Source organism: Mustela putorius, unplaced genomic scaffold (genome assembly GCF_011764305.1).
Source record: "Mustela putorius furo isolate JIRA1106 unplaced genomic scaffold, ASM1176430v1.1 tig00537227_pilon_pilon_pilon, whole genome shotgun sequence".
NCBI classification, from domain to species: Eukaryota; Metazoa; Chordata; class Mammalia; order Carnivora; family Mustelidae; genus Mustela; species Mustela putorius.
The window spans coordinates 39552954-39567590 of NW_025422368.1; the positions used below are offsets into that span (position 1 = coordinate 39552954).

The following is a 14637-nucleotide window of genomic DNA, read 5'->3' on the forward strand; positions in this document are numbered from 1 at the left end:
ACGAGGGGAAACGGCCGCCCGAGGTCCGACGGGCTGGGGGCTCCTCGGCGGGGCGATCTCCACTGCTGCCCGCCGGACTCCCGGGAGGGGCAAGCAAGGAGGGGACAGCGGCGAAAGTTCCCTGTTCTGCTCGGGTCCTCCCCAAAACCCGAGCTAGCGGAGCGGGGGGCGGGTAGCCGGATCACAGAGGACTAGGCAGTTTCCGGCAGGCTGGGGGAGCGTCCCGGGGCACAGCCCGGCCCGACGCAGTGGTCGAAGTGGGCGTTCTGGGCAGCAGACTCTGCTGGGAACCAGCAGGCGCCGAGGAGGGCCGGCCGCACCACCCCCACCAGCGGCCGCGCGGGGAGTGCCCGGACCTCGTGGGCCCAGCCCCGAGCCTCCCGGGGAGGGGCAAGGGGGCAGGGCGGGGCCCCGGGAGGCGGGGTCGCGAGGCGCTCGGAGGCTAAAGCCGCGCCCGGAGGCCGGTGAGGAGGCGGCGGGAGGGGCCGGGAGGGCCGGAGTGAGCGGCGGCCGCAGCTGCAGCAGGACGGCCCGCCGGCGGCTCGGGGCCGCGCGCCGGGAACCTCGCGGGGCGGGCGGGCGCGGCACCCCCTGCCTGGCGGCCTGCGCCTGGGGGGGAGGCGGCCCACGCGTGACGGGACCAGCAGCATGAGCAGCGGCTACAGCAGCCTGGAGGAGGACGCCGAGGACTTCTTCTTCACCGCCAGAACCTCCTTTTTCAGGAGAGCGCCCCAGGGCAAGCCCCGCGCCGGCCAGCAAGTGAGTGGCGGGCGCGGCAGGGTGCTGCAGCGGGCACCAACAGCCCCCGGGATCCCCGAATCCACGTGTATCTGTGGGACGCGCCGGGCATGCCCAAGGGGAAGGAGGAAGGGGGCGCCTAAGAAGGGGCTTCGGACTTTGGGGATCCCGGGGTCGTGCCTGGAGGTCGTGCACGTGGGCGTGCGGGCGTGCGCTAGGGGCGGCCAGGGCGAGGGAAGGAGGTGGGAAGGGCGGGAGGCCGAGGGCCTGCTCCTGCCTTCGGCGCCGGACGGCCTCTGCCGCCCGGCTTTGGACTGCGGGCTGCGGGCGAGCAGTTCTGAGAACGTGGAGGTGTCCCCAGCCACTCCCGGCGTTTCCTCTGCTCCCCGGCTGTCCATGGTCGGGGTCCTGGCCCCGGCCTCCACGGGGAGTCGGTCCACGGACAGGGAACTCCCGAGGGGCTTGGGGACTACGGGGTAGTTTGGGTGACCTGGACTCCGCCACCTTCCGGGTCCAGCACGTTGGGGGTGGGGGTGGGGGCGACCGCAGGCGCTCCCCAGATCTCGGTTGCGGGAGTCCAGGTGGTGCGTTTCCAGCGAAGTCAAGTTTATGAGTGCCTTCGGTGTTTTGCAAACAAGTTCCGGTGCTAGGTAAATACCAGCCGGCGGGAGCGGAGCATTAGACCGTTTTCTTCCTTTTTTGGAGGAAGCTTGCTGTGGGAAGTTATGACTTGGGAAAAGATGAGAAGGGAAGTTTGGGCCGGTTTGGCCGACCCGAACCGACCGTGTTTTCCTGGAAGGCTTTCCTGAAACGGGCCACTTGGGGTGGACTTCTGAGTCCGGCGCGTGAACCCGCGGCCCCTTGGCCCCGGGAGCTGCACCAGGAAGCTCCGCCAGCCCCGCGGTGCTCGCCTCGGATTAGTGCGAGGCTGTAATGGAACAAATTTGTTGCTCTTTAACAACAGGCGCTCACCAAACCGTTGCTATTAGACTTGGTCCTGGAGGCTGGAGGCAAGGAAAATCGTTCAGGGCCGGATGATGAGTTATGGGAGGGGTGAGGACTGAGTAATGTGTCAGGGTTTCCTTGCCAGACCTTTTAAGTTTATTTAACCACTTTCTGAGGTCAAATTTCTTTTTATAATTCGGAAGTTCTAATCTTTTCAACCTCTTAACTTCCAAACCGGAAGGGGGGGGACAGGGGACAGTGAAGGGCGAGAGTGGAAAGTCAAGTGCCCTTATTCAGTAGCAGGTAATTTTGAGTGAAGTTCGGGGCGGCAGCCTGCCCTCTTTATTGTTTCTAAGGTTTAGGGCTGCACTATTTACTAGTCACTTTGAGCGGTGGCTTAGCTTAGGCTGCTGCAACAAATACCGTAGACACGTGATTTAAACACAAATATTTCTCTTAGTTCCGGAGGCTGGAAGTGGATCTCGGTGCCTGGCTGGTGGCTTCGGTTTTGGCAAGGACCCCTTGGCTTGGAGACCGCTGACTCCTTGCAATAACCTCCCATGGAGAAAGGGCTAGCTTTCTTCCACTTACAAGGACACTGATCCCATCGTGGGGGCCGCCCTCATGGCCTCATTCCTTACCTCCCACAGGACCCACCTCCAAATCCTTTGGCATTTAGGGCTTCCTCATACGAGTTTTGGAGTGGGGGTCCACAAACATTCAGTTCATAGCGACTGATCCTCTATTTTCCGTAGAGTGTATTTATTTTTTTTATTTTTAAAAGATTTTTATTTATTTGACAGAGATCACAAATAGGCAGAGAGGCAAGGCGTGGGGGGTGGCGCGGAGCAGGCTCCCTGCTGAGCAGAGAGCCCAATGCAGGACTCGATACCAGGACTCTGGGATCATAACCTGAGCCGAAGGCACAGGCTTAACCTACTGAGCCACCCAGGCACCCCAGTAGAGTGTATTTTAATGGCATGAGTTTGCTCTAAGGTTTGGAAGGCAGAAATACTCTTCCTCTCTGTCGGTTAGGGAAGAGTTGCTTTTCCTTGTGCTTCTCTCACTTGGTTCTTTTTTTGGCCTCTTCTGTCTTTCTCTACTTTGTATTTTCTCCTGCCACTTCTTTTGCTGTCACCATTTGACTAGAACATGACAGAGGGGGTTGCACTCATTTGAAGTTGATTCCAGAGGTGGCTCTTCTCCAGAAAACTTGCTGGTTCTTAGATTGTCCAGGTGTGTCGGTCCTTCATGAGGGCCAGAATATCCAGGTTAGAATTTCGGGAGAAAGTGTTAGTGCTTTAAAAGAATAAAACCTTTGGGACGCCTGGGTGGCTCAGTTGGTTGGACGACTGCCTTCGGCTCAGGTCATGATCCCGGAGTCCTGGGATCAAGTCCGGCATCGGACTCCCAGCTCTATGGGGAGTCTGCTTCTCTCTCTGACCTTCTCCTCGTTCATGCTCTCTCTCACTGTCTCTCTCTCAAGTAAATAAATAAAATCTTTAAAAAAAAAAAATCTCCCATTTAAAAAAGAATAAAACCTTGGATTGCCTGGGTGGCTTAGTGGGTTGAAGCCTCTTCCTTCGGCTCGGGTGGTGATCCCAGGGTCCTGGAATGGAGCCCCACATCGGGCTCTCTGCTCAGCGGGGAGCCTGCTTCCCTTCCTCTCTCTCTGCTTGTGTCTCTGCCTACTTGTGATCTTTCTCTCTCTGTGTCAAATAAATAAATAAGTAATCTTAAAAAAAAAAATAAAACCTCCCCCCACCCCAGGGTTGAGATAAACAGTGTTTCTGTTCATTAATCTAGCATATATATTATATAATGTAATTTATTTCACTTTCAGAATGAGCTTAACATTAATATGTATTTTGGAGTATTGTGGTGAAAGTCAGGACAGTAAGACCTAGTTCTTCACTTGAAGGACTTGTTCTCTATATTCTGAAGCATTATTGCCTGTCTATTCCCTCTCCTAATATAATACACGCAAGGTGCTGAGTTATGGGACTTATTTGCCAGTTGGCCACAGCATTTGAAACTGAATTTTATTTTTTTAAGATTTTACTTATTTATGTGACAGAGATTACAGGTGGTCAGGTGGAGGGGGGGGGCAAACAGACTCCCTGCTGAGCAGAGAGGCCTATGCAGGGCTGGATCCCAGGACCCTGAGATCATAACCTGAGCCAAAGGCAGTGGCTTAACCCGCTGAGCCACCCAGGTGCCCCCGAAACTGAATTTTTGTGAGCATTTTGGTTAAATTGACTGAATGAGTGTGTTAAATTCCGGATGAGATTTGTGAGTTAAAGAAGTAAAACTTAAAATATAAAGCAAGGCATCCTAAGCATAGAACATTTTTTTTACCTTAGGTTGGATAACAGATAAGCCTTTTTCATTTTATTTATTTTCTTTATATTATTATATTATTACTTTATATTTCTTTGTATTGTATTTTATAGTGGGACATACCCCCAGTGGGACTTGAAGTCATGACTCTGAGATCAAGAGCCAGCCAGCCCTGCCTTTTTCATTTTCTTATGCTGGTGATTTTAAGAATAAGATAGGTATTTTTAACAAAGCATAAAAGTGAAATTTATCCTTTCTCTAGAAAGGTGGAAAGAAATGTTGCCATAAGGATCTATTATTGATCACAGTAAAGGTTTTTTTTTTTTTTTTTGGTGCTGAACCACCTGGTGAAAAAGCCAGGAAAAATTCAGTTTGTAGGACTCCTGAAAATATCCAGAGATAGCAAGATGTTTTTGGTAAATGCAGGATGGAGAAAAAGGGGGAGTGGGATGAGGAATTTTTCTTCTCTTGACAGGCAAAGGAACATAGCCCAACTTCTTTCTGTCTCCCAACAAAAACGAAAATCCTATGGATATAAAGAAAATGTTACCGTTTTCTTCCTTGTGTTGGTACCCTCTTTTAAAAAAAAAAAAAAAAAGGCTTAAAAACCTGTCTGGAGAGTAGAAACAGCAGTGAGAGGTGGCCTTTTTTGGTGGCAGTTTGATGACCTGTTTATTGCTGTATCCCTGGGGCGTCCATTGGTACTGGACACAAAGTGATTGCTGAGTGAATGTTAGTTGTATGAATGAATGCTTTCCTGGTTTGGTAATAATTGGCTCATTGCAAGTTTTTCAGATGTACCCTATCTAATGAGTCTCCCTAGAGCCCCCTGGAAAATTAACTTAAGGAAAGGTAAGGCCTTGTTAAGTGTGTCACTGAAGGGCCCACGTACTTTGCTTTTGGTTAATTCTCAGCCCCACCCCCCCAAATTATTTCTTCTTTATTTGTTTCCTTTAATTTTTTTTTTTTTTTTTTTTTTTTTTTTTTTTTTTTGAGAGAAAGAGCACATGCACCTGTGTGTCCCAGGAAGGGGTAGGGTAGAGGGAGAGAGAATCTTAAGCAGAAAATAACACAGAGGACATGGGGAGATGGAGAGGAGAAGGGAGTTGGGGGAAATTGGAGGGGGAGACGAACCATGAGAGACTGGACTCTGAAAAACAATCTGAGGGTTTTTCAGGGGCCAGGGGTGGGAGGTTGGGTGAGCCTACTGGTAGGTATTAAGGAGGGCATAAACAATGAATTCTGCAACACTGAAAATAAATTAAAAAAAAATAAGATCTTAAGCAGACTCCACTCTCAGAGGGAAGGGCACTCCAGACCTGATCTCACAACTCTGAGATGACCTGACCTGAAAGCAGGGGTCAGACGCTTTATCAACAGAGCCACCCAGGTGCCCCCCCCCCCCATTTAAAAAATCTGATTTTCTCTTTGCAAATATGGACATCTGTAATTCAGGATTTTCTTAAAAGGTTGACCCTCTATTCTGCACATATGTTTGTTACAGTGTTCTTAATTCCTGCTTGTGGATCCACTGTTGTTTCATGTAGAGCGGAGAATGGGCAGCTCTGTAATTTATAATTCTCCTTTTCTACACATTCAGACTTCCGAGAGTAGGAATGAACTGAAATTACTAATATGGTCTGTTGGAACTATCTTACTTCATAGCTAAGGTAATCCCTTTTCTTTCTGAGCCTTGGCTAGTTAACAGGAATAAGGAAATGAGGCACACTTTTTGCTTTAGCAGTAGAATAGCCAAGAATTCTTTTTTTTTTTTTTTAATATTTTATTTATTCACTTGAGCGAGGGAGCAAGTGAGAGAGAGAGTATGAGTTGTGGGGACTGGTAGGGGCAGAGGGAGAAGCAGACTCCCTGCTGAGCAGGGAGCCCAGTGCCAGGCTTGATCTTACCTGGGATCATGACTCCAACTGAAGGAGACGCTTAACTGAGCCACCCAGGTGCCCTGAACAGTCCAAGAAGTCTTAAAATTGTCTTCGTACCACTCACACTTCCGAAAGAGTTATACTGAAGACTTGTTTAATAAGGAAAGCCTATATGAGTCCACATAACAGGTCTCGAGTTCACCCTATGGGTAATTTCCTTACTATAATTTTTTTTTAAACATTTTATTTGACAGAGATCACAAGTAGGCAGAGAGGCAGGCAGAGAGAGGAGGAAGCAGGCTCCCTGGGACCATGACTTGAGCCCAAGGCAGAGGCTTTAACGCATGGAGCCACGGAGGTGCCCCTTTCCTTACTATAATGTAAATATTTTTCTGACTTGCAGTTTGGTGCTGTGTCTTGCTGCTAGAATCAACAGTAAGAAGTTGCACTGTTTTATTCAGTGTGTCCATTAGATGCTTTGGCAATAAATCACTGGGAGTAAAAGAACAGTGATTTAGGGGTGCCTGGGTGACTCAGTGGGTTAAAGCCTCTGTCTTTGGCTTGGGTCATGATCTCAGGGTCCTGGGATCAAGCCCTACATTGGGCTCTCTGCTCAGTGGGGAGCCTGCTTCCTCTCTCTCTCTGCCTGCTTCTCTGCGTACTTGTGATCTCTGTCTGTCAAACAAATAAATAAAATCTTTAAAAGAAAAGAAAAGAAAAGAACTCTGCCTTTGGCTCAGGTCATGATCTCAGGGTCCTGGGATCAAGCCCCACATTGGGCTCTCTGCTCAGCGGGGAGCCTGTGTCTCCTTTCTCTGCTGGCCCTCTCTGCCTGTTTGTGATCTCTGTCAAATAAGTAAATTAAAAAACAAAAACAAAAACTTAAGGGATACAAACAGGCCAGTTTAGCCAAAATACATTATACAACAGCAACTCTTTCGCACGCATCTTTCCCCTATCTTCTGTCATTTCACCATTGCTTCTGAAGAGCACCCCTCTTCCCAGATAATGGTGCTCAGCCAAATCAGAAGTGAAAAGCAAGCCTCAAACCAGGACAGGACATCAAAAGATAGTTACTTATGTGGGCAACTGGGCACGGGGTTGAGGGACAAGAACTGATGCTCAGGGCTGAGTTACGGACCAAGCATTTGGTCTGCCTCATTTTTCTTCTCCCAGAAAATGATTGTTTACAGTATGACATGCACTGACTGCCAAAGGAAGTCTAAAAAGAATAAGCACATTATTGGGTATTTTTAGCTTCTCTTTTCATAAATGTTTTGTGTCACTGCTTTCCAAATAATTCTAAATCTTGCAAGTTAGCCAGAAGAAGAAACCGGGTAGAGATGTATTGTTCATTTAAGAGGTGACTAATTTTCTCTTGAAGTTGAGTTAAAAGAATGTGTCTTTGTGAGTTCTGCTCACACAAACACAAAATTCCAATGGATTAATAGGTACCGTGTAAAAACAGAATTTATCAGACATGAAGATGAAATGTGCAAATCACCGCATACCAGGCAAAAGGACTGGTAGGAATGTTTGCTTTCAACAACATCGGGATCAAAACTGAATGCAAGAGTTAGTACAATCAAAATACCTTTGAGGTTTTTAAATCACTACTTTTTTTTTAAGATTTATTTATTTATTTGACAGACAAAGATCACAAGTAGGCAGAGAGGCAGGCAGAGAGAGAGGAGGAAGCAGGCTCCCTTCTGAGCAGAGCGCCCAGTGTGGGGATGTGGGGCTCCATCCCAGGACCCCGGGACCATGACCTGAGCAGAAGGCAGAGGCTTTAACCCACTGAGCTACCCAGGTGCCCCTGGCCTGTTTGTATCCTTGTTTCATTGAAGAGCTCTATATAGTGCCTAGGAAGAGGTTTAATTCATCTTCTTCTTTTTTTTTTTTTTTTTTAAGGTTTGTTTTATTCATTTGACCGAGGGAGAGACAATGAGAGAGGGAACACTAGTAGGAGAGTGGAAGAGGGGGAAGCAGGCTTCCTGCTGAACAGGGAGCCCGATGCCAGACATGAGCTGAAGGCTGACGCTTAATGGACTGAGCCACCCAGGCACCCCAAGAAGTTTAGTTCTAAGCAAGCCTTAGCAATGTGACAAGGCGCTGCTGCTTGTTCGCTCTCTGATACACCTTACAAAATAACCACATGCGATGAGGACTGTAGTCCTACCAGCCTCACTTTTTTTCAAGATCCACGTGGTTCCCCATTGCAGAACCTTACCCTGGGATTGCTGCCATCCATTCTCCTTCCCATGTTAATCTGCCTCTCCCCTCGGAGAGGTCTTTCTGAGCCACCAGTCTGAAGTAGGTACCCCTCCCCTCTTAAAGCCCTCTGCTCTTTCCTTTCATAGCAAAGATGATAATATGTTGTTCTGTTTAGTTTAACGAGGGCAGAGACTCCCGTGTTCCAGGAGCACATAAAATAAATGCTCCATGCTTGGTGTGCGAAGGAATGAAAGCTTACTAATTTTGGATGGAAGTTGCTATACAAATTAACACAAATTTTCCCCCTCTCCCAACTAGACCATAAGCCTCCGTGGTATCTTACACATTAGTGTCATTTAAAAATAGATGATATTGGTAATAGGTGTTATTACTAGTTTATGTATAATTCACTTCATGTATTTCCCCCTTATTTTAAGAAAGCCTGTCATTCATTTATTCAGTAATTTACTGAATTTATTTTATAAACAATTTATTTCTGCTATGAAGGAAAGAGCAGAGCATTTTTGTAAAGCATTTGTTTTTATGTATTAGAGTGTGGGAGAGTGCCCATGCGTGCAGGGGGGAGGGGTAGAGGCAGAGGGAGGAGACTCCCTGCTGAGCAGGGAGCCTGAGGAGGGGCCCAGTGCGGGGCTTGATCGCAAAACTCTGAGATCTTTTTTTTTTTTTTTTTTAAATATTTTATTTATTTATTTGACAGACAGAGATCACAAGTAGGCAGAGGCAGGCAGAGAGAGAGAGAGGAGGAAGCAGGCTCCCTGCTGAGCAGAGAGCCCGATGCGGGACTCAATCCCAGGACCCTGAGATCATGACCCGGGCCGAAGGCAGAGGCTTTAACTCACTGAGCCACCCAGGCGCCCCAAAACTCTGAGATCTTGACCTAAACCAGAGATAGACACTTTACCCATGGAGCCACCCAGGTTCCTGGAGAGCAAAGGGCATTAAGAGGGGGAGGAGTGCCTACTTTGTTTTGTCTTAGTTTTATTTTATTTTATTTTTTATTTTTATTTTTTAAGATTTTATTTATTCATTTGACAGACAGAGATCACAAGTAGGCAGAGAGGCAGGCAGAGAGAGAGGAGGAAGCAAGCAGGCTTCCCGCTGATCAGAGAGCCCGGTGCGGGGCTCGATCCCAGAACCCTGGGATCATGGCCTGAGCCAAAGGCAGAGGCTTTAACCCACTGAGCCACCTAGGCCCCCTTAGTTTTATTTTTTAAAAGATTTTATTTTATTTATTTATTTTAAAGATTTTATTTATTTATTTGACAGAGATCACAAGTAGGTAAGTAGGCAGAGAGGCAGGCAGAGAGAGAGGGGGAAGCAGGCTCCCAGTTGAGCAGAGAGCCTGATGGGGTGGGGCTCGATCCCAGGCCCCTGAGATCATGATTGGAGCTGAAGACCAAGGCTTAACCCACTGAGCCACCCAGGTGCCCCTAAAGATTTTGTTTAATCTCTGTACCCAATTCCGGGCTTGAACTCAAAATCCTGAGATCAGGGGCGCCTGGGTGGTTCAGTGGGTTAAGCTCAGGTCATGGTCTGGGGTCCTGGGATCAAACCCAGCATCAGGCTCTCTGCTCACCGGGGAGCCTGCTTCCTCCTCTCTTTCTGCCTGCCTCTCTGCCTACTTGTGATCTCTGTCTGTCAAATAAATAAATAAAAATCTTTAAAAAAAAAAGAATCCCGAGATCAGGAATCACACACTCCACCGACTGGGCCATCAGATGCCCCCATTTAGTAATATTTTTTAAAAGCTTACCAACTAGACAGCTCTCTAATTTTTCTTAAAGAACTTGCTCCTTTAGTACAAAGGAAACCCGTACGTGTTCATGGTTTTTCAGGGAACCACGTCTATTGTGTAGATAGAGTGTGGTAAAGCTATACATCTGTTTGGATGGAAAGTTTACTGAGAAGTTGTATTCCTGTAAAACAAGTCACATTTTTCCTGTTGACATTTGTCCAGAAACTATAGATGATTGTGTTCCACAGAAACCTCATCATCCTCAAGGATATGAGATGCATTAAACAGAGTTAATGTTAATACCACTAATCAGACCTTAACCACTCTTTTGAATGAAGTTAGTTTTCTGGGTTTTTCTTCACTACTACTACTACTTCTTCTTCTTCTTCTTCTTTTTTTTTTTTTTTTATATTTTATTTATTTATTTGACAGAGATGGAGAGCACAAGCAGGCAGAGCTGCAGCAGAGGAAGAGGGGAAAGCAAGCTCTCTGATGCGCAGGGAGCCCTATATAGGGCTCCATCCCAGGACCCTGGGATCATGACTTGAGCCAAAGGCAGCCGCTTAACTGACTGAGCCACTCAGGTGCCCCCCAGGATTTTCTTTTTTTTTTTTTAAACAGTTTTTTTTTTTTTTTTTAAGATTTTATTTACTTATTTGACAGAGAGAAATCACAAGTAGATGGAGAGGCAGGCAGAGAGAGAGAGAGGGAAGCAGGCTCCCTGCTAAGCAGAGAGAGCCCGATGGGGGACTCGATCCCAGGACCCTGAGATCATGACCTGAGCCACCCAGGCGCCCCCCCCCCCCGGATTTTCTTAATAGTTAACACTCGTTTGGGTATCTATGGCTAATAAAATGATTTTTTAAAATTTTTTCTTTCTTTTTTTTTTTTTTTAAAGATTTTATTTATTTATTTGACAGAGAGATATCACAAGTAGACGGAGAGGCAGGCAGAGAGAGAGAGAGAGGGAAGCAGGCTCCCTGCTGAGCAGAGAGCCCAGCGGCTTAACCCACTGAGCCACCCAGGCGCCCTAATTTTTTCTTTTTTAATGGATAGGGCCAGAGATGCAGTAGGATGTCCAAGCCCATGATCAATGATTAAAATGTGACATGCATGTAAAAATGTTGTGAATGGAAGAGATCATCTGCCCTAGATTTATTTTAGTATGCGTGAGAGAGCCCACATGCAAGTGGGGGGAGGGGCAGAGGGCGAGAATCTTCAAGATAAGTCCTGCTGAGGAGGCCACTTGGATCTCACGACTCATGATATCATGACCTGAACTGAAACCAAGTCGGATGCTTAACCTACTGTGCCACTCAGGCGCCCCTAGAAGAGCCCATCATTCTAAAGCAGGACTGCCCAGTATGGGAGTTCCTGGCCACGTGTGGTTGTTGAGCACTTGAAATGTGGCTGGCCTGAATTGAGAGGTGCTGTAAGTATGAAATACACACTGGATTTCCAAGACAAAGGAAGAAAACATAAACTATTACCAGAGTGCTTGTTTACTATTGCTTATATGTTGAAACAATATTTGGGATATGCTGAGCTGAATAAAATTAAGTTTTACCTGTTTATTTTTTAACATGGGTACAGGAAAATTTAAAATTACATAGGCAGTTCACATTCTGTTTTCTGCTGGACAGTGCTGTTTGCTAGGGGCTTCGATCTCCATCCTCTGGTGGCCGCAGAGGGACAGACCGCTTGCCAGCCAGGCACCCGGGGAAGATTTTTCTTCATAAAGAGGAACTTGCCCTTTACTGTTGGGAATGGTTTTTCAGCCCCTCTTGGGTCATGTATACTAGCATTTTGAGGTTGTGAAACCCGTGTGTGGGGAACTTCCCTTTTATCTGACCAATGAGCTGATAGATAAACTGTCCTAAAGGCATTTCAAATTGCAACCCTGCCTTAAGTTTACAGAGAATGGGGTTCATTAATTCATAGAGTACTAACACAGCAAGAGTAATACACCTTTTATAGAATGTAATTGCTAACTGCTGCTACATGATTCAGTCAGCTAAGAATAATTTACTAATTATATACTGCAGCACTCAGTTTTTTTTTTCCCCAGATGCTAAACAAAGTGAGATAATTGGAGGAGGAAGAAGGATGAATTTGGGAATTGGAATCCAGAAGAATTGATTGAGAAGATATGGATTTAAAAGGTTTTAGAATGCAGCCAGCACAGAGTTTTTCATGAAATTAATGAGGTCTAGACAATGTGTGTGTTAAGATAGTAAGGTAGTTTTCTAAATTCATTCCCATGGAATATTCCATTAAATTTTTTAGAATTGTTTCCTAGTGTTTTCATTTGTCCTTCCTTTTTAAAAAAATAATGAATACCCCCAGTGTGGGGCTAGAACTCCTGACTCCGAGATAAGGAGTTGCATGCTATGGACCAGCCAGGTGCCCCTCATTTGTGCTTTTACATGCATTATAATCCTACTGATTTTCACAATCCCCATTAAAAAAAGTTGCGGTAAAATACACCTAACCTAAAATTTGCCATCTAGACAGTTGTTCGGGTAAACCATTTTGAAGTGTTCAGTGGTATAAAGTATCTTTTCATTTTAGTGTCTCCAGTTGCCAGAACTTTTTCATCTTGGAAACCGAAATTCTGTCTCCATTAAACTGCACCCCCACCCCCATACTCCTGGCAGTCAGCCTTCTATTTTCTGTTTCTAAGCATTTGACTAGTCTAGATAGCTCATATAAGTGAAATCATACACTAGTAGTTTTTGCCTTTTTGTGACTGCCTTATTTCACTTAGCACAATGTCCTTAAGGTTCATCTGTGCTATTCCATTTGTTAGAATGTCCTTCCTTTTTTTTTTTTTTAAGATTTTATTTATTTATTTGACAGAGATCACAAGTAGGCAGAGACCGTCAGAGAGAGAGAGAGAGAGGAGGAAGCAGGCTTCCCGCTGAGCAGAGAGTCTGATGTGGGGCTCCATCCCGGGACCTTGGGATCATGACCTGAGCCCAAGGTAGAGGCTTTAACCCACTGAGCCACCTAGGCACTCCTAAAATCCCCTTCCTTCAATGGAATATTCCGCTATATGTATATACCACATTATGCTTATCCATTTGTCAGTCGGTGGCTAATTGGGTGCTTCCACCTCCTGGCTATTGTGAATGATGCTGCAGTCAACATGGGTGTACAGATAGCTCTTAGAGACCCTGCTTTCAATTCTTTCGGGTACATCTATACCCACAGATGGCATTGCTGAATCATACAGTAGTTATATTTTTAATTTTTTTAAGGAATTCTGTCCTGATAAATTTGAATCTTGTTATTTAGATTTAGGATTAATGAGTTCTTTCTGAGTGATTGATTACAGCTAGCCCAGCTATCATTTTCATGTTTGCCTTGGATTTCATTGAATAGGCATTATTTTCTAAATTTTGGAACACGGAGATGTTCCTGATTTTTTTTTTCTTTTTCTTTTTTGCTGCTATGCATAACAGTGTAGTGAATGTTTTGAGGGAGAGACTTTACCAATATGGATTAACCTCAGGATAGATGTACAGAATGGAATTCTACTTAAGCAATGATGGTTTGGCCATTTTTATACCTGTTTGTTCTCTTGTACTAATTGAAGGCTGCATTTTTAACTAGTTTCATTGTGCCCTTAGCTCCATTTTGGTGTAGTCATTAAAACAGAGGGAAAACTGGGACCCCTGGCAGCCTCAGTGAGTAGAACATGCCACTCTTGATCTCGGTTTGTAAGTTCAAGAAGCCTCACTTTGGGCCTAGAGTTTACTTAAAAAACAGGAAAAGCTTTGTAAAGGTACCTCGTTGTTAGTTAATTGCATTCCTTTAAGCAGTAAATTTAATATTTTTCTGCACTTCTAAGTGATCTTCCTCTTAGTATGAGCATTGTTCATGGCCTTTGACCATTTGCGAGGTAGGCAGGAAGTCTCCAGAGAGCCTGTTCTTGAGTCCTGTGCACATTTAGCTGGGTAGATGGTTCTCCTTTTTTTGTGGTCAGCTAAACTTCAGGTTATTTTTGACTTACTGTGTTTGTTCCAAAGGGACATTACATATTCTGGCATTTTGAAATACTTTAGCTTGTGTCTCGGGCTGACATCATTGAAACTTGGAGTGCAAAAACAAACAGCAAACCAAACAAACCAACCCCCCCAAAACAAAACTAAACACAAAACCACTTAACTTCTATAATTATGACACAGGAAAGCCATTACTAAGAAAGCATCAGTGTCCTATGAATACACTAGAATTACAGAGGGTGGGAGCTGGGTGATACATCTTTAACCATGTTTAAACAGCCACTTTTTGCTTTTTTTATCTTTGAATTTCAATTTATTTATTTATTTATTTATTTAGAATTTCAGTAAATTTAGTGCTAGTGTTCCAACCACCCTGGTAGATAGAATTCAGTACTATATAAATAGACCAGGTATTGAAAAAAGGATTGTAGGACAAACTACTAAAAACCCCACCTACCAAAAAGGACTTTTATAGTGTTTACTTATAAGCTTCTTGTCTTTTGTTGAAACATTGCAATTAGATGGAATTTGGCATCGATACTTTTTAAGTCTTGGCCGTGTCAAAAATTTTTGCTTAATCTCTTATAATCTGATTAACTCCTACTCCTTGCTTTCATTTAATTTTTTTCTTCAGAATATTTTAAATAAGTGAATCTTCTAAAGAGATGTAAGAAATTATTTCTGACTTTAGATAGATCACGAGCCCTCCTTCATCCTCCTATTCTTAGACAACTCAAGTTTACTGTGAAAATTTCTT

At 45.2% G+C, this 14637-nt stretch overlaps 1 protein-coding gene across 1 annotated transcript in view; it reads left to right on the top strand.

The window, feature by feature from the left end:
* Positions 1 to 441: 441 nt before the first annotated feature.
* The window catches only part of RASSF3 (Ras association domain family member 3), a 78841-nt gene continuing 64645 nt past the window's right edge, over positions 442 to 14637 (top strand). The window contains exon 1 of the mRNA XM_045073386.1: positions 442 to 759. Within this exon, the coding sequence (XP_044929321.1) occupies positions 649 to 759 (111 nt within the window). The 5' untranslated portion in view covers positions 442 to 648. The remainder of the gene's footprint in view (positions 760 to 14637) is intronic.